This window comes from Leptodactylus fuscus, chromosome 10 (assembly GCF_031893055.1).
Source record: "Leptodactylus fuscus isolate aLepFus1 chromosome 10, aLepFus1.hap2, whole genome shotgun sequence".
Classification (NCBI taxonomy): domain Eukaryota; kingdom Metazoa; phylum Chordata; class Amphibia; order Anura; family Leptodactylidae; genus Leptodactylus; species Leptodactylus fuscus.
In genome coordinates this window covers 45,865,616-45,891,969 of record NC_134274.1, presented here as the reverse complement: position 1 = coordinate 45,891,969, position 26,354 = coordinate 45,865,616, and the positions used below count along the sequence as shown (strand labels likewise).

The 26,354-nt window shown below is 44.6% G+C and overlaps 1 protein-coding gene across 5 annotated transcripts in view; it reads right to left on the bottom strand.

The window, feature by feature from the left end:
- The window catches only part of CCSER2 (coiled-coil serine rich protein 2), a 122,186-nt gene that overhangs the window by 80,658 nt on the left and 15,174 nt on the right, over positions 1–26,354 (bottom strand). For all 5 annotated transcript variants that reach the window (XM_075257725.1, XM_075257726.1, XM_075257728.1 and 2 more), the window contains exons 2-3: positions 11,922–13,284; positions 9,548–9,750 (exon numbers count right to left, since the gene is read on the bottom strand). In XM_075257725.1, coding sequence (XP_075113826.1) covers positions 9,548–9,750; positions 11,922–13,257 — 1,539 coding nt within the window. In that variant the 5' untranslated portion in view covers positions 13,258–13,284. The remainder of the gene's footprint in view (positions 1–9,547; positions 9,751–11,921; positions 13,285–26,354) is intronic.

Below are 26,354 nucleotides of genomic sequence, written 5' to 3'. Positions count from 1 at the left end.
TTGCAAATGGTGAATGGTATTGACTAAGAGAGGGGTGGTCTGTGCACTCAGGGAAGTAAGGGATACGTGAGAGCCATATGCCAAATCCAGCTCATGTGTATGTCATGTGTAATACAATACACTAAGCCCCTGGAGGCCCCATGGAGTAAGTGGAAACAACAGCCCAAAAATGACCTTTCAGGCGTGTTTTAATGTAACAGAGAATGACAGTAGGCTATGGGTATATTATTGTATACTTGCAGGAACACAATTCAATGAGAATCTGTCACCAGACATCTTAAAGGGGTTGTCCAGTTCATATTTATGTTACTTAAAGGGGCTCTATCACTGGATTTTCACTACTTTAGATAAACATATGCCTGAATAGCCTTTAAAAAGGTTATTCAAGTCCTGCTAATCGTTTGTTAGACACCCCCCCCCCCCATTTTAATGAATTACCTTTCAAACGTATATATGTAAATTAGCCCTGCCGTGCACCGTGGGTGTTCCGTGCACCCCTCACGTCATATTCTGTTCATGCCCACCTCTGTGGTTCTTCTATGTAAGTCCCTCCTCCTGCTTTCGATTCACCAGCTCCAACTGTCTCTTCCCGGACGAGTGGAAAAGGACCTGTGATGACATCACTACAAGGTCCTTCGTCGTCTTCTAAGTAGTGATCTATGCAGAGCAGGGGCTGCAGCTCCCTGTGTCTATCATAGATCTCCATGTGCACAGTAGATCTATGCTATGATAGATATCCCAGGGGTCCCAGGTGTGAGACCCACACCACTTGTCAATAGGTGACCAGTCCTAAAGATAGGTCATCGAATACTAGACCCGGAAAAGCACTTTAAAGGGTGAAAGTCCCTTTTAAATACAAGTACTTCTATGTAAAGGGATTATCAGAGCTCTATTTTTCTGCCCTTTGATCCACTATACACAGCAACTTTGTGATTTACTCAGAAAATTCTTGTTCCTCGCTGCACCAGCATGAAACGTGGCCTTTGACGTCACCATTGCTTCCTCTATAGTAAGATCTCACATATGGATTACATAGGTTGATGAGTGTGACACATGGGCTCGGGGGAAGGGGTATTTGTCCATAAATTATGGGTTACCCCAATAAGTCACTGGATAAGGAAAGGTGTTGGCTGCAACGGCTAGATAGTAGATGGAAGGACAAGGATCCTACGATCAGTAAAAAGCGCAAAAGGGCCCTGCAATATGTGATCTGGTCATAAAACGCCAGACTAGTACCCCTCTCCCTCCGCCAGCAAACAAGTGGCACCTAAGGGGTTAAAGAAATGTATCGGAATAGCTAATTCCGCTTATTTTGTTACGTTGCCTTACTGCTACAGCACATTCTAATTAAAGGTAATTATGAGAAAGTCAACAGGGCCACCGCTTCATGGCGCAAAGCGAGGCGCTCGTGGAAGGATCATTAAATTCAATGCTTATGATATTAAGCGCTGACATGGCGTGCCGGGAGCTTCTGCCAAGTATCATTATTCTCACAAAAAATCAATAGAACGCAGCAAAAACACAAAATGAAAAATCACGGATATTGTCCTGCGCACACTAGACGGTGGCCATCTGAAATGAAAAGGCCACTGGTCCGGATGGAGGAGTATGGTAAATTCATAATGTCACATTTCTGGACTGAGGAATAGGAGCCTCCTCAAGATATTACTTATCTAATGTCCCAAGATGGAGAGTTGGAGTCGGGCCGTGGAAAAGAAAGTCAACGGTTTGGCCTACCAACTCCACAGCCCTGTATGTAAGTAGATAAGCAACAAGCTAGAAATATTTTTCCTGACTCCATCCAAAGCTAGCTAGGACTCCAACTCCTCGGTGTTGCATCCACAGATTTATTTCCTATTGCTCACATAGCACTAATATGTTCTGTAGTACAACATTTCAGTCCCTGTACACTTGGAGAACATAAAACATCATACAGGTGTTGAATACGGGAAGCCACGGCTGCAATTGGTAACCGGAGATACATTGTTACCATGTCAAGCAGAAATGTAAAGCCAAGCTCACAGGGAACACTGGGAGAATAATGTTTTTTTGATTTATTCAGTGCTTTTAACACCATACAGCCAGGGCTACTGAAAGACAAGCTGGACCTTGGTGGAGTGGACCATCATCTGTCCAACTGGATCCTAGACTACCTCACAATCCGACCTCGGTATGTGAGAGCCTGGGGCTGTGTCCCCAACACTGTGATCTGTAATCCTCGAGGTACAGTTCTTGCCCCATTTCTCTTCACACAGTACACTGCTGACTTTAGGTGCAACTCATCCAGCTGTTACCTACAGAAGTACTCTGATGACTCCGCAATAGTAGGCCTCATCACTGATGACGATAATAGGGAATACAGAGACTTAAACTGGAATTTTGCGGATTGGTGCTAGCGGAACTAACTCAGGATTAATGCTGGGACGACCAAGGAGATGGTGGTGGACTTTAGTAAGCGGAAATGCGCTCTAAAACCAGTGGACATCAAGGGGTCAGGCCTTGAGATAGTCAAGGCCTATAAGTACCTGGGTGTGCTCCTCAATAATAAACTAGACTGGGCTGATCACCTGGAGGCGCTGCACAGAAAGAGTCACAGCAGGCTCTACCTGCTCAGGAGGCTGAGGGCCTTTGGAGTCCAGGGGCCACTTCTTAGGGCCTTTTTCAACTCTGTAGTGGAATCAGCCATCTTCTTCGGAGTGGCCTCCTGGGGTAGTAGCATACCAGCCAGGGATAGAAATAGACTTGATAGGCTGGTTAGAAGGGCCAGCTCTGTCCTGGACCCAGTACAGGTGGTGGGTAACAGAAGGATACTGACCGTGGTGAGCTCCACGAGTGGAGAACAACTCCCATCCCATGTATGAGACTGTGATAGCACTGGGTAGTATTGTCGGTGACCGACTGCTTCACCCCAAGTGTGAGAAGGAGCGTTATCGGAGATCCTTCCTCCCAACTGCAGTCAGACTATATAATCTACATCAGGCTAAGCGAAGATCACTCCGCACAGAGAACTAAATGATCCTGAAATCTTTTTTTCCTCTTAGTTACTATGACTCCTAGTATCTTTTCTTGAGCATACTTCTTTAAAATTCTACCGTGTGCCTTTCCTCTATTGGACCTTTCAACCCTCCCCAAAGACAGAAGATCGAGCTGAGCATAGTGAAACAGGGCGGACATGTTAGCCATGTGGCTAAAACTGCTCAGTTGTTTCTACCCCTTCGCTGTATACATGTCTATGATCCGGGAAATTTGACCACCAATGTTCAGCTGAGTAAACCATTGGACCTCAGGCATAAATATTAAAGGGATTCTACCATTAAAACACATTTTTTTCTCATTGACACGTAGGAATAGCCTTAAAAAAAGGCTATTCTTCTCCTACCTTTAGATGTCTTCTCCGCACTGCCGTTCCGTAGAAATCCAGTTTTCGTCAGTATGCAAACGAGTTCTCTCGCATCCTGGGGGCGTCCCCAATGCTGCGAGAGAACTCTCCAGTGTCGCCTCCATCTTCTTCAGGAACTGGTCTCTTCACGCGTTTTCTTCCGGCACAGGCGGTCAAACTTGCAGGCCTCGGGAACAGCCGAATGCACCGGCTCTGCCCGAGGCCTACAAGTTTGACCGCCTGCACCGGAAGAAAACGCCTGAAGAGGCCGATTCCTGAAGAAGGTGGAGGCAGTGTGGAGAGTTCTCTCGCAGCATTGGGGACGCCCCCAGTGCTGTTTAAGCGATGGGGCTTGCCCTCAGTGCTGTGAGAGAACTCACTTGCATACTGACAAAAATTGGGATTTCTACGGAACGACGGCGCGGAGAAGACATCTAAAGGTAGTAGAAGAATAGCTTTTCTTAAGGCTATTCCTACATGTCAATGAGAAAAAAATTTGTCTTAATGGTAGAATCCCTTTACTGACTAAGGCCAACAGAATTTCCAACATTAACTTCTTCATTGCCTTATGGCCACCAAGAGTCCTGACATTGACCACCAGATATTTTCACTACACTGCTGTTCAGCGCTTAGGTCTGGTTCACACCATTAGAGGAATATGTTGAGACGTGGGGGTATTTGTTCCTGACTTATGGTTATGACACAGAGCACCGACATATTTCACTAATAAAATAAAGTAAAAAATAAAACACAAAATATGTGCCAGGATCTTTTTCCCCTCCCATACCATGAAGGCAGTGTAATGTGAACAAACCCCTAGTGGATATCAAGCTCGGATCCCCGGAAGCCCTGTGCGCCCGCTACAAAGGCTTAGAGGCGACAAGACTTTATACATTTTTAATTCTACCTGTAAATTCCTAGAAATGACTTTATAAGGCAGCGCCTCTCGCTCTGAAGCAGCCAGATAAGACAAAAGTTTCCTAAAGACTAATAATTACTGCGCTCGTAACAACTTTGTTTCTGCCGACTTCAGCAGTATTGCGACTCCCACATGGCGTACAGACACCCAATTAAACGGCATCCAAGTCATGCATTATTGATGGAGCTCGTCTTACAAAGACTGTCAATGCCGTACACAAGTAGAAAAACTGTGCCAAAGTACAAGAAAGACAATTTCAGCAAATCGCGTCCAAACAGATACGTTCAAGGATGATTTCTCTAATGAATACAAGCTACAGGTAGAAGCAAATGCTAATACATAAGATATAGGCAGTGAATTTATCAAAGATCCCTGCTGAAAAACCCATTAATAGTAATTTAATCCCATACAGTATTAATTAGTGAATGACAGCGCTACCCATCCTTCCAACCACATACCCCATGTCAACACTGCAAAAAATAAAATCGCTGTCCTCTTGCATTACAATTGGTTTGTAAATGGCTAAACGACATAGTTGCATTCTACAGACAGCCACTAGATGTCACTAGTAAACTAATGCAATACAGGAGAAGGGACTGCAGAAATGAGGATGCGGAGCAGGGAGATTTGCTGCATACAGGAGAACTCCGTATCTGATAGATGGCTAGTCATTTCTCACGTCACGTAAAGCGATTTTCTTCTAAAATCTCCCGGTTAATGGGTCACCATCATGTCACAGTGCCGGAATGATGATAATTCGCTGGGGTTCATTGTAAGTGCCAATGCCTGACCTTAGAGGAAACCACAATGCCGCCAGAGATATAGTAAGCCAGATACAACAGGGGATGCTTTATAAAGTGGGTACTGAAATCGCTTCAAGCTCATACAATTACTATTGCTGCTGAGGAGACTTCATTGTGTGGTGCTATTATCTGTCTAAGCATGAAGGCCTCATCTCAGTTACAGACAATTTACAGCCCAAATAAGTATAAAATGACATAACATCATGCAAAAAATTACCCATAAGATGTAGAAGGATCTTTTCATACTGCACTTTGCAGTATCTGAGGTATAGGGGCACTTCTGATGGACGGAAAGAGCGCTATTTGGGTTTTGAAGGGCAGATTTTGCTGGAATAGTTTTCGTGTGCCATGTTGCAATTGCAGAGGCCCTAGGGTACCCCATACAATGGATACCTCCAAACGTGACCACATTTTGGAAAATACACCCCTCACAGAACACATCAGGGATGGGATTTCACCGTTCTCTGGATTGTTAGAAATTTCGGTACTATTCCGTTATCAGGCCAGCAGAGCAATTCAGTACTAGCACCGGGACAGCAGTCAGCAATTCAGCAGCATTGGGAATTACATCCGAGGACTGACTGCTGGCCCTCACTTCGGCACTTACCGGGGCTCAATATATGTCCTGAAAGTGGCAGTGGAGATTCAGTACAGTGCGGGCCGTTCCTAAAAGGGACGCGCCGACCATAGTAAGGCAGGGAGCTACGGCAAGCCGGAGGGACAAACTTCCTGCAGCGTCCGGCGACTAGCAGTGTTGGTCAGGCCTAGTCATGTGGCGGGGATAGGGTATGGGGCAGATGTAAGGAGAGCTGGGGGGGGGCAGCACTGGGAGGATGGATTGGGGCATCGATGTACTGGTTACTAGAGACGGGCACAAGCATTGGGCCAGCAGTCAGTCCTCAGATGTAATTCCCGATGTAAGGAGAGCTGGGTGGCAGCACTGAGAGGATGGATGGGGGCATCGATGGACTAGAGACAGGGCACAAACATCGGGCCAGCAGTCAGTCCTCAGATGTAAGGAGAGCTGGGGGGAAGCACTGAGAGGATGGATGGGGGCATCGATGGACTAGAGACAGGGCACAAGCATCGGGCCAGCAGTCAGTCCTCAGATGTAATTCCCGATGTAAGGAGAGCTGGGGGGAAGCACTGAGAGGATGGATGGGGGCATCGATGGACTAGAGACAGGGCACAAGCATCGGGCCAGCAGTCAGTCCTCGGATGTAATTCCCGATGTAAGGAGAGCTGGGGGGCAGCACTGGGAGGATGGATGGGGGCATCGATGGACTAGAGACAGGGCACAAGCATCGGGCCAGCAGTCAGTCCTCAGATGTAATTCCCGATGTAAGGAGAGCTGGGGGGAAGCACTGAGAGGATGGATGGGGGCATCGATGGACTAGAGACAGGGCACAAGCATCGGGCCAGCAGTCAGTCCTCGGATGTAATTCCCGATGTAAGGAGAGCTGGGGGGCAGCACTGGGAGGATGGATGGGGGCATCGATGGACTAGAGACAGGGCACAAGCATCGGGCCAGCAGTCAGTCCTCAGATGTAATTCCCGATGTAAGGAGAGCTGGGGGGAAGCACTGAGAGGATGGATGGGGGCATCGATGGACTAGAGACAGGGCACAAGCATCGGGCCAGCAGTCAGTCCTCGGATGTAATTCCCGATGTAAGGAGAGCTGGGGGGAAGCACTGAGAGGATGGATGGGGGCATCGATGGACTAGAGACAGGGCACAAGCATCGGGCCAGCAGTCAGTCCTCGGATGTAATTCCCGATGCTGCTGAATTGCTGACTGCTGTCCCGATGCTAGTACTGAATTGTTCTGCTGCCCGATAACAGAATAGTACCAACATTTTTCCCTACCACTTTTCTTAGACCTGTGGCCTAGAAGATACAGGGCATTAGTATTAAAGGGGTTTCCCTACAAAAAAAAAAAAAAAAAAAAACAGCAGGACCTTTCTCCCACTCCACAATCAGTGCAGACTGGTGGTGGTCGGAGTTATCAGCATTAGGTTATCTTTGGCACTTCCTTTGAAGTGAATGGAAGGCCCGGAGATAGCCGAAGTACAGCATTCGATTATCTCTGGTGCTCCCAATGAAGTAAATGGGATCGCCAGCCAACACCAGTCTTGCCCACATATGGCACTCAGTTTGAATCTGTAGCGGGATTTCCTGCAGTTTTCTTTTTGTGGGACAATCCTTTTAAGGCTGAGGACCCACGCTGTGGAAAAGCAGGATATTTTTTATTGCAACTATTGTTGCGCTTTTTTGAACCAAATTCAAGAATGGCTTCAAAAGAAATGGGGAATACATAGGAAACTCTTATACTTGCATCTTTTCCTACATCCATTCCTGGCTTTGTTGCAGCAAATTGTGCAACAAAAAAAGCAGTGTTTCTGTAACGTGGGGATTCAGCCTAAGTATGAGGTCTTAACTCACCTCTCTGCTCCTGATCCGAGTGCACATGGCACATCACAGCAATACGCACCCGGAACACAGGTAGAGCAGAGTGGGCAGCAGAGTGGTGAGTAATGAACAGATACTTATCACTGGGGGCACTGATGGAGATTACTATCCTGTGTGTGGACAATGAGGGGAGCGTTATCCTATATGGGACATTAGGGGGTGTATTAAAAAGGTTATCTGCTTTTCTAAAGGATAGGCCATCAATATTTGCTCTGCCAGGAAGCCTGAAAATCAGTTGTTTCAGGACAGTGTGATTCCCAATGAGACTGGATGTACGATGTATAGTAGTGGATTTAGGTACTGCAGAAGTGTTCCATTGGAGCCTATGGGAGACAGCTGCAGTACCTAAACCCACCACTATACACTGTATGGTGAGTGAGCAACAGGTTAACAGCTGAGCTGCGCTATACTGAAACGGCTGATCTGTGGCGGTCCTACCTGTCTGATCTAATATTGATGGCCTAGGAATGTGATAAAGGTGAATAACCAGTTTAAAATAAGGGTGCATAATTTATGTAAGGGAAACCATTAACGTGGGGGGACAGGGGCCATTCTTGCTGATAGGAGGCAATGTGGGAGGCAAGTTTAGTAAAAGTGGTCTGAAAATTTTCACAGCTGTCCCTTATGGCTTTTCACTAAATATATAGTGCTATGCTGTAGCACTATATAGAGTAATTGTAGGTGCCAGCAGCAGATTTCTATCACATTCAGCCCTGTAGGAACGCCCTCACTTCTCTAGGATCATCATTGTGGCAGACCATACTAAGGTAAGGGACAGAACCGAAGGGTTCCATAGGAAACGTCATGTAGTAAACTTGTACAGGGATTCCAGAAATACAGCTCGTACATGCCCACGGATCTAGCCGACACACAGGCGCCAATCCTTCCACCCACTGCCATATCCTTATCAGATACACATATCCACCTTTACGGTTTGCATTACACTTAAAGAAGCCCACTACCGGCTTAATACTTGTACAAAGAGACTGCTCTGAAGAAGATCACGTCTTCTACCACAGGCAAGTCAATGAAATATTCATAGAATTCACAAATGAGGCTTCTGATGTAGTTTTTATTAGCAAGAAAACCTCAAAAGGAAAGAAAACATGAAAGTTATGGTTTCTGCTTCTTTGTACCCGACTTAAGGGTGTTGTCTGTGGTTTACTAAAAGCATGGAATATTGTATAACAATACAACAACTTGTACTTACTTACAAGTTAAAGCCATCATTGTAACATTGTGGATTTGGCCTCGGACTGCTGCATGATGTATATGGCACGAGACTGCTAAGGTCACGACATGCCAGACTTGCAGGACAAGCAAACAAGGGCAGATAGGACCACAAGACTAATGTCAATCATGCTGCGAGAGAACTCATTTGCATACAGACGAAAACCGGGATTTCTACTGAATCAGTTAATTGGTCACAGCATTCGACCAAATTGTTCAACCAGCTGATTGAAGGGGGTCCTGGTGTTGGGTCCCTACAAATCACATACCAATGCCATATCTTAAGGACAGGTCATCAATATGTATTTCCAGGAAAACCAGATATTGATGGCTTATAGATTGTAATCCTGGAAAGAAAACCTCTTTACCATGAAAATACGTTTCCAAGCTCAGTGCCTCCCTTTTTATCTCACAATACCCCAGGGTAGGGCATCAGCAACCAGCCAAAACTGCTATAAATGCAAGTTTTGATTTTAAAGGAGGACAACTTGACAGGTCACGGATGACCAGTCCCCAAAATCGAACAAAACGGTCTGCTTTTCTTTTTGGTTGGCTGCCTATAGTGATGACTTTGCCTGACAAATGAAATCAAATCCTCTGTTCTTTTGTCACTGTGCAAAAGACCCAAACATAACCAGAAACAATGGGTTTGCTAAAATCCTAATCCGTAAATCAAAGTGTAAACTGTAAAGCAAAGGCCAAAAACAGGAGAGTATTAATGGAACAAGAATAAACTGCTTGGAACGTACCAGGCTGTTCATTTCTGAAGAATCATAGCTTCCACAGGGATGGACGTTTCCGATAGGCTCCATTCCTTCTTCATCCCACATGTACGTCCCGTCAGAGCTGTCAGATGGAGAAAGTTCAAGAGACGATGGATCTCGATAATCCATATCTGGAGAAATCCTGTTCTCCCCATGAGGGCCGCTGCTGGTCTCTGCTTCACTTTGCACTAGAGAGGTTCAATAAAAGAGAAATACCCTGAATGCAACGAGTAATATGTGCAAAAGTCAAGACTACAATAGACTGTATGTGAATGAAGTAAGGGACTGTTGACATTTTTTGGAAGCATAGCTTGAAGACCACTATGGACCCCAAATACAATATCGTGAGATGCAAAGTCCTGAACATATGAACTAGAAAGGGAAAAGGATGGGCGGTGATGCAGATACCCGACATACTATTACTATATTCTGCAGGCTCAGGGCACGAGCTTATTTAAGGTACATGTGAAAAAGACTCTTTCTTTATAACCCACAAAAACATCTAATACTTTCTTCACTTTCTTAATACTCTGCAATTGGGTTGAAAAAACATAAATGCACAAGTAGCATATAAGCTTCGACCATCTCCAACTCATTGCATCCATCAGTAGGTATCATTCCACGGATTCTGGCAAAGTTGGATTTAATTCCTTAGCCACCATTGTTCCCAAGCAATCATTGCTGTTAGTTTGACCATAATTATGCTCTCTGTCAAGTGGGCGGTCCCTGTCTTTCTGCTCCAGTCCAGGACTGCCCACCTGACAGTAGAGAAGACAATTGTGCTGAAACTAACAGAAAGGATTGCTCAGGAATATTCAGGGCTAGAGATTAGAAAAAAAAAAGTCCATCTACATCAGAATCAGTGGAGCAGCACATGTTGAAGGATGTTGATGGAGATCCTATCATTAAAACTCTTTTTTTTTTTCTCCCTACCATGTAGGAATAGCCTTAAGAAAGGCTATTCGTCTCCCACATTTAGATGTCCGCTCCACGCCGCCATTCAGTATATAATCCGGTTTTCATCGGTATGCAAATGAGTTCTCTGGCAGCACTGGGGCAGCGCTCATACGCACTGGTGCGTCCCCAATGCTGCCAGAGAACTCTCCAGCGCCGCCTCCATCTTCTTCAGGAACGGGTCTTCTTCATATCTATTTCCAGCGGTGGCTTCAAACTTCTAGGCCTTGAGCCTAGGGCAAAGCCGACTGCGCATGCCCGCCGGCCACAAGAAAATGGCCACTTACACAGTATTGTAAGCGGCCATTTTCTTGTGGCCAGCAGGCATACACAGTCGGCTGCCCGAGGCCTAGACGTTTCAAGCCACTACCGGAAGAAGATGCAAAGACCAGTTCCTGAAGAAGATGGAGGCGGCACTGGAGAGTTCTCTCGCAGCATTGGGGACACCCCCAGTGCTGTTTGAGCGCTGGGGCCCACCCTCAGTGCTGCGAGAGAACTCATTTGAATACAGACAAAAAAAGGATTATATACCGAACGGTGGGCCGGAGAAGACATCTAAAGGTAGGAGACAAATAGCCTTTCTTAAGGCTATTCCTACATGGTAGGGAGAAAAAAAAAAAAAAAAGAGTTTTAATGATAGGATCCCTTTAAAGTAACAAAAATGATATTCCCTGGTCGGTAAGAATGGCGCATAATGTATACTGCAGTGAATGTACTCTTTTTAATGGTGGTTGTATTTGTGAGCTATCCCTTCAGGTCCTCAGCTGTATCATGTGACCAGCAGTAAGACTCTCCACCTGACACAGTGTCTCATATTTGGCCTAGAAGTCAGTTTCCCTATTTTTTTCTTTTGAGAAGCTCAACGTGAGTCTCATAGGAATGACTAGAGCCTAAATTTCTATGTACATGAATAACATGAATAACTGCGTTAGCCGAGCAGTCTGATTGCTGATCTCATGACAAAGCTGAGGACCAGAAGGGAGTGGATGACAAGGCCCCATGCACAAAACAGCATGTTTGTCTATGTGCAATCCGTTCTTATAGAACCATAATAAAACCACGTAACCTAGTGCAGCTGGCCAGGGCAGTGGAGTCGGCATGGCTCAACATCCCAGTGAACATCATCACAACATCCCCTCTCTTCCTACACGTCTCGCAGCGGTCCACTCTGCCAAAGTTGGTTATTCTGGATTTTGACAGGTGGTCACATTAATGTGACTGGACTGTGTATATAATCTTTCTTTTGCATCTCCACTGATAACTGTACCATGCTTCTCACTGTGTACGGTGTATAGGCTTATGTGTAATGCAGAGACAGAGTGAGAAATAGCATATTGTTATCAGTAGAAAAGCAAGGGGAAAAAAATAAGAAAAGCAAAGAACAAAAAAATAAAGATGGATTTACCTGAAATATTCACCCCTATCCATTCATCTGAATGTCTGATATTGGTTTGCTTTTCGTCCTGTAATTCGGCCAGCAAGTTTTCTGATGGTTTTTCCGACACTTTCTTCTCAGATTCTACATCCATAACAATCTTATTCCCGTCTTCCAAATCTATGAAATCATCGCTGAAATCTTCACTGAAGTCATTCTTGTCAGAAGATGACAAGGAAGAAATGGACAGCTCATCCACATCCTCGCTGTAATAACTATCTTTGCAATTTTCCTTATCCAAGTTCTCACAAGAGGAACAATTATCCACTTCCAAATCTTCTTCCACGTCCTTGCTTAATCTGCTCGTTGTTTGGCAGGTTCCGTTTGGTTCTAGCTTGTCCAACGCAGGAGCAGCGGTTGGACCTTTACTATCTCTACAGATGTTCTCCCTGGTCAGTTGTAATCTGTTTGTTTTCTGTAGAGATGGACGGCTCATTCGGTAACCCAACGGAACAGAGGCGGTGGGACCATTGGCCAAGCCAGGTTTCTTTACACCAAGGGAGGACCCTAAAGGATATGTCCTTGTAAAACTGGACTTCATTGGTGGGTCGTTACCATTAGACAGTCCATATTGTTTCACAGTCCGTGTTAGTGTATTCTGTCTCAGAGCGGTTTGAATGGGTAAATGCTGTGACTGGTAAGGCCTGGTTGGATCTACCTCTCTATTAAATGAATGAGACCTGGTTAAAGGTGCATTTGGAAGCAAAGAATTCTGTACCGAATGAGAAAAACTCTGTGATCTTCGAACATTGGAGAAAGATTTACTCTCCGTGGACAAAGCTTTACTTGGAAAATTTCTACTTGTAGCAGAATTAGCTCTAGGTCTATATAAACCTGTTGGGGGCTTGCTTGTGTAAAAACCGTTAACCTGAGTTTTACAGCCATTGAGCCCAGAGTAGGGAGCCCTTCCAAACGGTGTACCTTTCGAAAATTTATTGGAAGTTGACAGTAAGTTTTCGTTCAGGTCCTCTTTCTGCGACAACAACATGTTGGTTTGCTTTCCCGATTTTTCCGGGTCCTTTTCCACTGCTATCTGGTACTGAGGAAACCTTTTGTCCGGGACGGCATTAGGAAGCTCTCTAGAAATCTGACCATTTTGTTGACATTTTAGTTTTTTCCAGTTTAACGAAAATCCTGATGTCCTGTCGTGGTCACTGTGCTTCTCTCCAACATAGTTTGATTTCGTTAACAACGTAGAATGTGTGCCATTGGGTGCCCGCTGAATGAAGCTTCCTGAGGACTTGGGCCCACCAAATTTAGGTAATTTTGAACCTAAAGAGGCTCGAATTTGTAATTTTTCTTCCATTAGATGGCCTTCAGATATTGATTTGATCTAAAATTAAATAAGAGAAACAAGTTTTATACTCAGTTTTTCATTTAGATCTGTGACCAAGCAAAAGAAAAATAAAAAAAATGAAACAATGTCCAAGCACATCTCCTTTCATTGGTTCTAACTTTATTTTATATTAAGCTAAAACTGAGAAATGCATTAAAAAAAAATCTGTCTCAGTAACTTAGTCATGTTGTCCATCTAAAGCGGAGTGGTTAGCAAATATTAACGAGATTTACAGATTTGAGGAACTCACGAGCTAGTGCTCTCACTCTAAAGACAAATTTACTCATACCTGGTCCCCATGGTTGAACTACTAATGGCACACTCCCACTTAAATTGAGGGTACCCCCTTCCTCCTTCTCTGATAGGAGTACTCCTGAGGCCCACATCCCACCACTACTGATTGTCTTGTAACCACTAGACCCGCCTTTCCCACCCTTACATCCTTCACGCTAGCCGATATGATCTGGATATGTACTGCCATTTGTTTACTGCAACTGACATTGATGTATGCTATTTCTCGTATTACTGATACTTTTTGTGTTTCCATTTGATTAACTTGATTTCACTGCACCCTGTGTGAACAGTATTTGAAGCATCGTTGTATACTTGCATGTTTCCCCTTACTCCCCCCCCCCCATGTTTCCCAGTTCCCCATGTGTTTGTTTTTAAAACTTATGTCTTAAAAATATGTCTGATTAGGGATGAGGCGAATACTCCCACCCCTTGCAGTTTTTGCTTGTTTCTCTAAGGACAGGTTCACACCTGCGCCCGGTCTCCGCTTTCAGGCTTTCGCCATCTGCCCAAGAAACTGGGTAGGAGATGGAAAACGGCAGTCAGTTTTCAAACCCATTCATTTGAAGTGTCCACTCATGAGCGTCTTCTGGTCTCCGCGGCGAAACTGTTTTTGTTTTTTTTTTAACCGGTCAGATAGTTGAACATGCAGGACTTTGTGTCTGGTTAAAAAAAAAAAAAAACTTTCGCCGGAGACCAGAAGATGCTCACAGGCGGACACTGACTGATGGGTTTCCGTCTCCTGTTGGCAGAAGACGGAAACCTAAAAGCGGAGACCGGGCGCAGATGTGAACCTGCCCTAACTTGTTTCTGTATACTGTAACCGCAATTGATAAATAAAAAAAATAAAAATAAAAATAAAGATCTGAACCAGGTCCATTATTTTATATGGAGCTTTTAAAAAATAACTAGCACCAGGCCATGAAACCCTAACATGTGAATAAGCACTAAGTGTGTTACCAAGCAATGAAAAGCTACAGGACGTAAATGTTTTTCAAAACCCTTTATAGCAGATGACATATGTTGGCATAGGAGTGTACAAACCTACCAAAAAAAGATGTAGGGGAATGGCTGTACTCAATATACTGTAACACACCAGCGGCTCGTGTGTCTCACTGACCTTCAGGATAGTAAATCAATATCGGTCAGAGTGAAGTCAGAATTAATGAGTGACACATGAGTGCGCGTGGTAGTCACACAATACAAGGGCGGCAGAGAACTCAGACTGAAGTGTGTCCCAAATTTATGACTGACAACACTAAATCACGAGACGAGCGTTTTCCATAACAAGCTTCCATTAAATGAGAACCCACTAAACTGGACTAGGCACAAGCAGAGAATCCTGTGGAGAGTGGGTGGCACTACCCGTATGAATGGGATTGTAGGGTAAACAGAAATGATACAATACCAATTTGTATGAATTATCAACGGACAGTCATTTAAAAGGGTTCTCCAACCCCCAATCACTTGTCCATATGGATAACATAAACGAAGGATAGCAGTGTTTTACAGTCAGAATATAGTGGATGGGATTCTAGCGAATCTCATGCCCATTTTGTGGTAAAAACTGTGCTGCGGACACGCGGTGATTTCCAAAATCGACGCAGTTTTGGAAATTGCAGCATGTTGATTATACCTAGGGAAACGCCGGCGGTTTCCCCATAGGTATAATTGAAACAGAAATTCTTCAGAGGAAACCTCTGCAAACTTTCTGTCTAAAGCGCTGCAGGAAGAACTACGATGCGTTGCCGCAGTGGTTTTTCCCCACAGCGCTTTTTTTTTTTTTCACCGCAGGACGCCACATGGGGCCTTAGCCTCAAACAGTGAATGCAGAGGGCAGGGGCCGTTTTCCTCACAGCCAGAACATGTCTACAGACTGTTTTCTCTGCGCACTGGGCTGAGGGAATTCTGTAATTTCTCACAACTTACAACTGGCTGTTTGCAATATTGCAGATAGAATATTAGTTGTATACAAGTAGTTTTTTCAGCTATGTGTTTGCTAATTTACAGTTACTTCTGGCAGAATTACCTGCTAAGAAAGCGGCAGTAATAGTAGTAGTAGTAATAGATTGGGGAGGGGGAGCGGACTGCTTTTTATTGTACATTTTATCATTATTGTATTTTACTTAGCGTGATAGGGAATTGTAAAATGCGATGAAGAACAGCATTGAACAGACTCCCCAGCAAGACCCTGCACGTATTTCAACTTTTCAGGTATAGTCACACAGAGTTTTTTGCAGGCAGATTTCGAGGCAGAATCCTCCTGCAAAAAGGCTCCCATTCATTTCAATGGAAGTCCCTCGCTTTTTTTTTTCCCAGTAGTGATTTTTTTTCAGCTAGCGGGAAAAAGAAGCGACATGCCCTATCTTCCCGCGGATTCTGCAGCTGACACAGACGTGGCCTCTGTGGTGCAAGACTCTTTCGCGACTAGGCCCATTCATTTGCGCTTAATCAGGAGCGGGATGCCATAATGGGATGCTGGTGCGCTGCATCGACATCCGACCGTGGCTAGCCGTGCGGAGAATTCACACAGTGGAAAAAATTTCCACCGTGTGAACAGACCCTAATAGAACTTGTCACATGCAACTCCATTTTTCCACTTTCATGGGAGTGCTGGAGACAGCAGTGTGCTAGACTTTAACTATCTACGTGTGAATGCGCCCTGTCTAGCAAGGGCCAAGCTTGCATTCACAATGGGGATTATAACACTCTCGTTCTCAGGATCGATGTAGACATCAGCGATCAGACTCCTACTTTATCCTATGGCTAGCAGATCAATATTCTCTGTGGCATAACCCTTTAAAGAGGTGTTACACTATTAGTAGAATTAATGTACATGAAATTAATGTCAAGGAAATAAAAAACAATCAAGGTCATTACAAGGGTATCCTCATCAAAAACATTTACGGTATATTCAGAACATGCAATACATGCTGGGCAGGTGCAGGACTCCATCTATGTTACTCGCATAGACATCAGTTGAAGACGTGCACATAGCTAGGTCTACTTTTATTCCGTGGATAGAGGGGCCTACATTCTTCAAACCGGGAAGGATTCTAGAGGTGGGACCCACACTTGGGAAGCATTTGTAACATACACATACAGAGATGGAAATATAGACCTTCAGAGTGTAGGCAGACAAGAAGGTTGCCACCCTGGTCTCCAATGGAGCGTGGAGATCTTACATCATCACCTGCTTCCTGCTACTAAATATATTCAGAAAGACACTGCATAACAATATGTACTCATGAGGATGTCTAAAGGAGTTCATAATGATTCATTACAATGGAAAATTTTTATTTGCGTCGTCTTTAAATCTTCCTTAATAACACGTACAGGACCCTTTGAATGATAACAGGTTCACCTTCACAATACCTTTTAATTTTAATGGCACTATTTAGGGCACCCTAATTTACTAAGAGGCACCTCCAATACTTAATTACACTTCTAAGTGCTGAAATTATTCTAATTACATCTGCATGCATTATCCAAGATTGGGTGGAACATACTGGTTAATAAATCATATAAACGAATGCAAAACATTTCTGCAATTAAAACATGTGTCACCAATATTTGCTCTTAATAGTAATTGAAGAATGTAGACGCTGCCTCTAAGTCCTCATGTGTATGGGCATTATGGGGGCCCTTCTGATCTGGCGCAGTATGTCCGATATATACTACTTTAGTGAGTGTAGGAACAGGAGAGAGGCGAGTAGATGATCTACATGAAAATTTTGTCCGGAAAGTTTGGTTGTTTGTGCTACGTTTTCTTTCTACTGTAATTCATTAACAGGAAGTTATTTCAGTCTGCCATGATACAGACACATTGGCGCTGCATATCAGTCCCTGTTTGGCCCCGTTCACACGGGGCATGGGACCGCATATTTTGGTCTTGACGTGGGAAGCCGCGTCAGAATAGGACCAAAATGTGCCTGCCATGGCTCCCAACTCCGGAGTAGGCCCAAATGAATAGGCCTAGTTCGGAAGGTGCTGCCGCGAGGTGTACGCCGGAGCTGAATCAGCCTGAAGAAAGGATAGCTCGCTTCTTTTTTCTGTGAGCGGGAACAAACCGCTAACAGAAAAAAAGCAAGCTAGTGGTGTGCATAGACCTCTATTGTGAGGGGCAGATTTTGAGCAGGATTCAGCGCCAAAATCCTCCCCCTTTTCCCCCGTGTGAACGAGCCCTTTCTATATCTCTGCTAGCCAACTTTACTCTTTTTACTCCTCCTTTTCCCTGTTAACACCACAGATAGAGACTGTCAGATGGAACCAGTGCAGAGGCTGTTAGGCCGGGTTCGCTTGGGGTTTTTTGGTCCAGATTTTGACGCGGAATCTGCGTCAAAATCCAGCTCAAAAAACACCTTCCATTGCATTCAATGGATTCTTTTTGGATGCACTCACGTCTCCCCGCCCTGTACCCGCACACACTCTCCAAAGCTACAATAAGCCCTGCCTACTCCCAGCATCAGTAACACTAGCCTGGGAAGCAGGGGCGCACACGGCACTCTGCAGGCATGTGAATTACAGAGAAGAGGAGCGAGAACAATGGGGAGCGGCAGTGGTTCTGTGCAGGAAAGTGGACAGCATGGAAGGACTAAGTAGCCGGGGGATTTTTTAATCACTACACAGTGTGGAGTCCAAAAATTGAAGCGTTCAATTTTTGGACTCCATGCTGTGTAGTGAATAGGATCATTTATAAAATCCGATCATTAAAAAATCCCATTGACTTGCATTAGGATCAGAAATGGGATCGGGTTCAGATGGAAAATGATCGGAAATCGGATATTAAAAACAATCCTGAAATCTCAAGATCGGTTCAACCCTATTCAAGAGACAATACCTTTAAGTTAAAGAGATCTGTGTGTTTACAGGTTCTCTTCTATCAATTCCAGTGGCTCCTGTTTGGCCATTTATTTAGGTTCACATGAAATGATCTGGAACTTATAGTCTGTTCATTCTATACAAAGAGACACATTTACAGAGGATTCCACAGCTCAAATGATTATCCCAGTACAAAGAGCGTTTCAGCACCAGGCAGCATGAAGCCCATTCAGACAAAAGCAGTGATTATTGGCGCATTATTTATATATAAAGCCCCAGTTAATATCCCTTCAGCAACCACTCCGACTACTCAACAACCAGCAGGCCAACATAGACGTTAAAGGTGAGACAACCGATTCATGGAACAAAACACAACAGATTAAAAAGGTTTTCCGGGTAAAAAAAAATCATTTTTCAAAAAAGGTCTGTAAATGCTATTGAACAAGCTTTAAGTGCACCCAAATACCTTTAGCAGTGTTTTGAGTGATTTCTGGGTCTCTCCGTGAGCTCCGGGCATCTTCTGCATCTTTTTACATGGGTATCTTCCTGTTCTGTTTTCCTACCACTACCATGATGCCTTGGGCCACTCAGAGCTGACTCAAACCACCTCCCTCTCTCACTCCCTCCCCCTCCCTTTCTCACTCACACCCCCTGTTTCCCTAGATAGACCACCCACTACTAGCCCTTTCTACCTAACTCAACTTCCTCACCCAATCATACTTACCTGTCTTCTGGGAAGGACCTTTTGGGCACGGGATGTTACTTCTAGGCGACCGGCACTTCCCCTTCTTGACGTCTGCCTGCTGCCCACCAATACAGCCAGAGTTCCAGCTACACTCCGGGGAAAGGGGGGTGGGAAGGGTCAGAAGGTTTAGTATAGGTGATGTTATGTTTTTGGAAACAGGGAAATGAAACATCACCGGAAATTTGGAAAAAATACCTGGGATAGTCACATGACCAGCCCTGCGATCTAGGCAAATATAGATTTTTGGTACATTAAGTAATTTAGAAGGTAGGCGGCGGGGAAAAGGGGGGGGTTGGGGTGTCTTCTTTAGCTTAGATTAGATAGATCAACTTATCCCGGACAACGTCTTTAATGCTGGTGGATCTGTCAACAATCAAATTTGTATATGGGGCAAACCTTCGGCAGCTGGGCATCTGGACTTCAACCCTTTGAAATAGGTATCTCTTATCTCTGCCAGGGGTGTCCCAACCTTTCGCCTTACTCTTCCCAGTGAAATAAACATCCACACTTATCTGTGCACTAATGGTCATTGTGTATTTGCACAAATACATATTAGGGGACATTCACACTACTGTTGTTAATGTCTGTTGCTCTCATCCATCATTACCTGCAGCAAAGTAAACAGACATAGATGGAGCTCCCTCTAATGTAAACAATAGGACAGACACTTTCTTCCGTCAAGTTTGTTTGTTTACTTTTGTAATGGGAGAAAAAGTTCTGCATGCAGAAGTATATGAAGGAAGAAAGCTTTGGGGTGAATGCAGATGGACATCTGAGGGAGGTGGCTCCATCTGCATGTGACATTTAACCGGTAGTGTGTACCCACCCTTACAAAAGCATACAAACATGACGGATATCACGTTGCTTACTTTAGTGCCAATGGAAACGGACAAAGATGGAGGGGGATCTGTCCGTGTACTTTGCCACAGTTAATATCCATTGCTGTCATCCTATGATGAATGACTGCAATGGACATTAATACCGTAGTATGAAAGTCCTCATGCCTAGCTGGGGTCAGAAAGGAGAGGAAAGGCAGGAGATGAGCTCCAATCTGTATTCTAGGCCATCAATGTAAATTTCACAATCACAACTTGTGGATAGGTAGTAAGTGACTGAACACTGTTATCCAACCGTTCCATACATAGACTGACATAGATAATGGATCGCTGTACTCATATCTCCATCCTCCCCAATAAATATTGTATAGGGCAGGCATACATCAATCAATTCAAACGTGGGATATGAGACCCTTACTAGTATGACCGCAGCGGGTCCGAGCCAATCAATCAATCACTTATCACCTACCCTGTGGATGGGTAGTAAGTTGTCTGGGGAAGACTCTTTACGTTTACTTAACACCACTAACTTCGTCTAGAAGAAGTAATGTCTCGTGGCCAGAAGTTCCTTCCTAGAAGACAGGCAAGTATGATTGGGTGGGGAAGTTGAGTTAGGTAGAAAGGGCTAGTAGTGGGTGGTCTATCTAGGGAAACGGGGAGGGGGTGTGAGTGAGAAAGGGATGGGGAGGGAGTGAGAGAGGGAGGTGGTTTGAGTCAGCTCTGAGTGGCCCAAGGCATCATGGTAGTTGTAGGAAAACAGAACAGGAAGATACACATGTAAAAAAATATATATATATATATATATATATATATATATATATATATATATATATATGTACTTCTGCAAGATGAATTTAATATTTACTCCAAAGCAGAGTCTGCACAGGCACACAGACTTGTCCCCTTCAAATGACTTATATCGCTGTTTGTTCAGAAAGCAAGAGCTCACAACGGGTCAGTGGGCAAATACAATGTGCAGCACAATATCCAAATGGTAAAATGAACACTGGACCAATGATACATTTCACAAAATGAAATGAATGGAACAAATAAAAATAACTATAGAATTAAAGATCAAAAGATATTTAATAAAAGCGATGGAGGACAATATAAATGGATTCATTTATACAGTAGGCAATCTCTCAGTGTTCATTATATTTCTATGGGAAAGAAAATGCATCTGCAACAATTCATTACTTAGCAAACAGCCAACAATAGGTTTATTACTAAACCATCACGGCTCTATAGGAGTGCAATTTGCAGACAACCGTGGCCCTAAGGATTAGGAAGCAAAGACGTGCTGCATAGACTACAGGATCCCATCACAAAAGGTGTAGACAATGGTTTACTTCTACACCTGTACCAACATGAAAAAAATAAACGTATCAATTGCTAAACATTACAAAAAAAGCAATAAAGGACAGCTCTGCCCTTTTACAAGGCTTTCAAGTGCTTCTATTACAAGATACTCTGGAAGTACCAATGTCTGTAAGGCGATGTCAAATGACTTATAAAGAAGACTTTTTGCATTGTCATAAACATCTGCCATACAACCATATTATTATCGTATGGACAATTAGGATTAGGCTCGACAGGCATGTTCATATTAGTGTCTGTGGCGACCGTCGGGGGTCTCTAAATGGCTTTCCCTTATTTCTGCCTGCAAGTAAAGTGCAGTCTGTGGCGCCTTTCTTTTCTCTAAGCCACCAAAGACCCCTAGACCCAATTAAAGGTAGTAAGATTCAGCATAGCCCTTATGGCTCCATTATAACAGGAAGTCATGGTGCTATTGTAAATGGAGTCTTAAAGGGATTCTACCATTAAAACAGTTTTTATTTTAGTTGACACTTAGGAATAGCCTTAAGAAAGGCTAGTGTTCTCCTGCCTTTAGATGTCTTCTCCACGCCGCCGTTCCGTAGAAATCCTGGTTTTCGTCGGTATGCAAATGATATCTCTGGCAGCACTGGGGGTGGGCCCCAGCACTCAAACAGCACTGGAGGCGTCCCCAATGCTGCGAGAGAAATCTCCAGCGCCGCCTCCATCTTCTTCAGGAATGTCCTCTTCACACGCCTTATTCCGGCGCAGGCGGTTAAACTTGTAGGCCTTACACAGTAAGTAAGCGGCCATTTTCTTGTGGCCTGTGGGCATGTGCAGTCGGCTCTGCCCGAGGCCTAAAAGTTTCACTACCTTCGCTGGAAGAAGACGCCTGAAGAGGACGTTCCTGAAGAAGATGGAGGCGGTGCTGGAGAGTTCTCTCACAGCATTGGGCATGCCCTCAGTGCTGTTTGAGCGCTGGGGCCCGCCCTCACTGCTGCGAGAGAACTCATTTGCATACCGACGAAAACCGGGTTTTATACCAAACAGTGGCGCAGAGAAGACATCTAAAGGTAGGAGAAGAATAGCCTTTCTTAAGGCTATTCCGACGTGTTAGTGAGAAAAAAATTGAGTTTTAATGATAGGATCCCTTTAAAGTAGCCATAAGAAGAGAGTTGATGTCGCTATAGATTTTAGAACATATTGGCTTTTACAGTTGCATGTACTACTGGAACATCATCTACTCGTGTCAATAACTATACTCAATGACCATCAAAGTGAGCTCTACAACCACTGCCGAGTGATCACGAGTAGTGTTACATATAGGTGGTTGTTCTCAATCCAGTGAAGATCCAGGATCCTCATGTAAACTCTGCCCTTCCCATTGCACCGAGCTTCTTCAGAATCCAGACGATGTTTTTAAAGAAGAAAAGGCAAAAATAGTTTCCAAATAAATGTCTACACTTTAGCTCATGATTAGTGAAAAAAGGGACAATTATGGTCCAATGAATGGTGATAATAAAGGGCTGGAAGTTTGTCATTGGATTCAACACCAGATACTGTACAATGCACTTGGATCTTGGATGAAGATAAAACAAGAACTTCTGAAAATGGGACAATATAACAAATCACAAACATGGAGAGGAAATGGACAACTTCACGTCAAACTAAACAATAGACATTACAATGTACATTCTTTTAAAAGAGTGCAGATTCCCTATCAAAGTGTTAGACTCCGGGCCGGAGCCTCTGCTGAGTTGCACGGAGGATGCCGGCCTGCTCTGTCTTCTGCGCTTCCAGTCCCTAGAGGAGGAGGGCCAGAACCTCCGCAATAATCTGGGGGAATGTCGGTCTCCTCCTGGGACTGGAACGATACTTCTGGGGTCAGAGGCGGGCTGGAGGCTATTTAGTCCTCATCCAGGCTCCGGCCCACCACTAGTTACTCAGTTTCCTCTGGGAATCAGCTCTTCTGCGCCTCACTCCTGCCCTGTCTGCCTGTTCCTTGCCTTCCTGTGCTTTTGCTGTTTCTGGCCTCCATGTATGACCCTGCTTGCCTCCTAGACCACCTCTCCTTGACCTGTGATTCGGATAACTCATGACCTTCAGTGAATGACCCTGGCTTGCTTAAAGACCACCTCTTCTTGACCTCTGATTTGGATACCTCGTGACCTCCTGTGTACCGACCCGGCTTGTGTGACTACTTCCTGACTACCCCTGGATTCTGCATGACCTCCTGTGAACCGACTCTGCCTGCAAGACTTTCCTGCAGTGCTTCCGCCATCCCCTGGTGATCATCCGTGCTGCACTAAACCCTGCTGACGAGTTTCTCCTGTTTCTTCACCCACTGAGGTGAGTGCTTTTCGGGTTTTATGGTTCTAATACAACTTGGGGTGCGCTGAGTGTGCGACGCTCTCTGGGTAGCTGCCATTCTGGGTCCCAGAATATACCAAGTCCAACTCCACTATCAGGAGCTCTGGCGAAGACCTCTGGGGCCTGGTTCTTTTCTGGTTTGGAGAGTGTTGGACACTCAGTGCTGTTTTGCCTCGGTGTGCGGGGGAATCGGGTTGCCCTGGACCAACAGTCCATTATTATTTTACTAGGTTCCTAACACAAAGCCAACCAGTTTTTCTACACAACACATCCAGACTATGTAAAATAGCAACACACCAGTGAAAAAGAGTCTTGCACATGTGCAACCGTCATTGATCTTTTTAGAAACTACCTTGGTTAGAAGCTGCAGGGATGGGCAGGAGCACATGGATGATGACGGAGGGAGTTTCCATTGCTCTCTACAACAGTAGTCACGACGTGATTCATAAAGTCATTAACTACTGGCAAAACGCAATAAGAAATACAAGTAATAAAATAAGATTGGGAAGCTGCATGCTATAGAGAAGAGGCCATGGAGATCTGTCCCATATACACAATAATAAGAGAAGACACACCTCTGAATAAAGCCCAAATAATAGGCGGCATAGTCACTGCATTATACACATGCCTCCATAGTCACCAGACTGCATTTCTAGACAATTAGACAGACTCACAGGTAACATCTTACTCAGCTATTTGGTTAACAAGCTGAAAATATAAAATTACCAGGAATTGCATCCATTACAACTAACTTAAAGGAACAAATTTTTTGTTGGTCACACGTAGGAATAGCCTTAAGAAAACCTTATTATAATCGGTATAAATCCGGGTTTCGTCGATATTCAAATGAGTTCTCTCGCAGCACTGGTGGGCGTCCCCAATGCTACGAGAGAACTCTCCAGCGCCGCCTCCATCTTCTCCAGGAACGTCCTCTTCACGCGTCTTCTTCCGGTGCTGGGGGTCCAACTTCTAGGTCTCGGGGAGAGCAGACTGCGCATACCTGCGGCCACAAGAAAAATGGCCGCTTAAATAGTCAGTAAGTGGCCATTTTCTTGTGGCCCGTGGGCATGCAAAGTCGGCTCTGCCTGAGACCTTAGAAGTTTGACTTTTTCTACTGATTCCTGAGGTTACAATGTACGGTAACTTTTTTAACTTTTCAATAAAAGTTATTTTTTATACTACAACCATGTAAAGATTGGATGAATTGCATTGCACTTTGAAACTGGATTTTATTATTAGCATATTCCTACGTGTGACCGACAAAAAATTTGATTTTAATGGTAGAATCCCTTTAAAGGGGTTGTCTGGGGAGTTAAAATTACCATAATTGATCAAGAGGATTCTTGATGATGGATCTAAGGATTCATCCCCCAGGACACATGATCAGAACCAGCCCCAGACCCCAGGGTCACCCCTCCATCCTCCCCTGAACTCACAGATGCTATGGGGTCTGGCAACTATAGTAAAGCCAGTCTACACAGCACGGACAATGATATCTGGGGAGGAGGGGTGAAGCGAGTCAGGGGTCGGGTGCTGGTTCAGATCACTTCACCTGAGTCTTTACAAGGGTTGTCCAGAAACTGGCCAAATGATATAAAATAAAATGAAAGCAAACTCACCTGACCCCTGGATGAGAGCAGTCACTTGGGTTTCAGGACATCTAGCATTCAGGTAATTGGATACTCACAGGGATCAACGGAGTGCCATGGACAGGCACGTATGTTTTTTCCCTTGTCAGAAACTTGTTTGGTTGACAGCTCTCTCATGACTCCCAATACACATGGATGCTCAGCTTGGTTGAGCATGCACATGTTTTATATAAAGAAAGCGGAGAACGTAGATGTCAGACATCTCTGAAAGCTGGTCATATACATGAGTCCCCCTGCGAACTTCCGGTTGGCACATGCGCAATGGAAGGGCGGCAAGAAGACTTCCTGTTCCTTAGTGAATTAACCAGGGCTGGGTATGTACTTCAGGGTATGGTCCTCGGGTTACGACGAGCCTGCTGCAGAACCTCATTTTCTGAATGCTATACAGTGTATAGCATTCGGCAAATGAAGGCTGATTGTGTAGCAGGCTCGTCCTTGCTACGAGCAGGTAAGTATGCTGTTACCAGTTGACTTTTTCTCATTGAAATGAATAGACCAGCGTTGATTGGCCAGTTGCCAGTGATTTGGCCAATCAACGCTGGTTCTGCCAGAGGCTCGTCTGAGGAGGCGGAGTCTAACATCGGACTATTCATTCCAATGAGAAAAACTCTTGCCTGCCCGTAGCAAGGACGTGCCTGCTGCAGAATCAGTGTTCATTTGCCGAATGCTATACATATATATAGCATTCGGCAAATGAATATATATACTGTATAGCATTTAGCAAATGAGGTTCTGCAGCAGGCTCGTCGTAACCACGAAACAGTATGCCTATACCCCTGCTAGACATGGCAAACTCTCAAAACCGGAAAGAGATCTTCGACCGGAAATAGGAAGGGCGGGACTTAATCCTTTGTTATTGTTGTCAAAGGGGGACTCATGTATACATTCAACTACTGCTATCTGCACCCAGTAATTTCAACCAGATCAGCTGATCATCAAATCTGTTGGGTGACCGATGATAAATGTCACAGAAGAAAGGATCAGGCTGTTGCCTTTGTTTTCAGGGAGGTATGCTGTCGCTGGAGCAATCTAGCAGTGGCA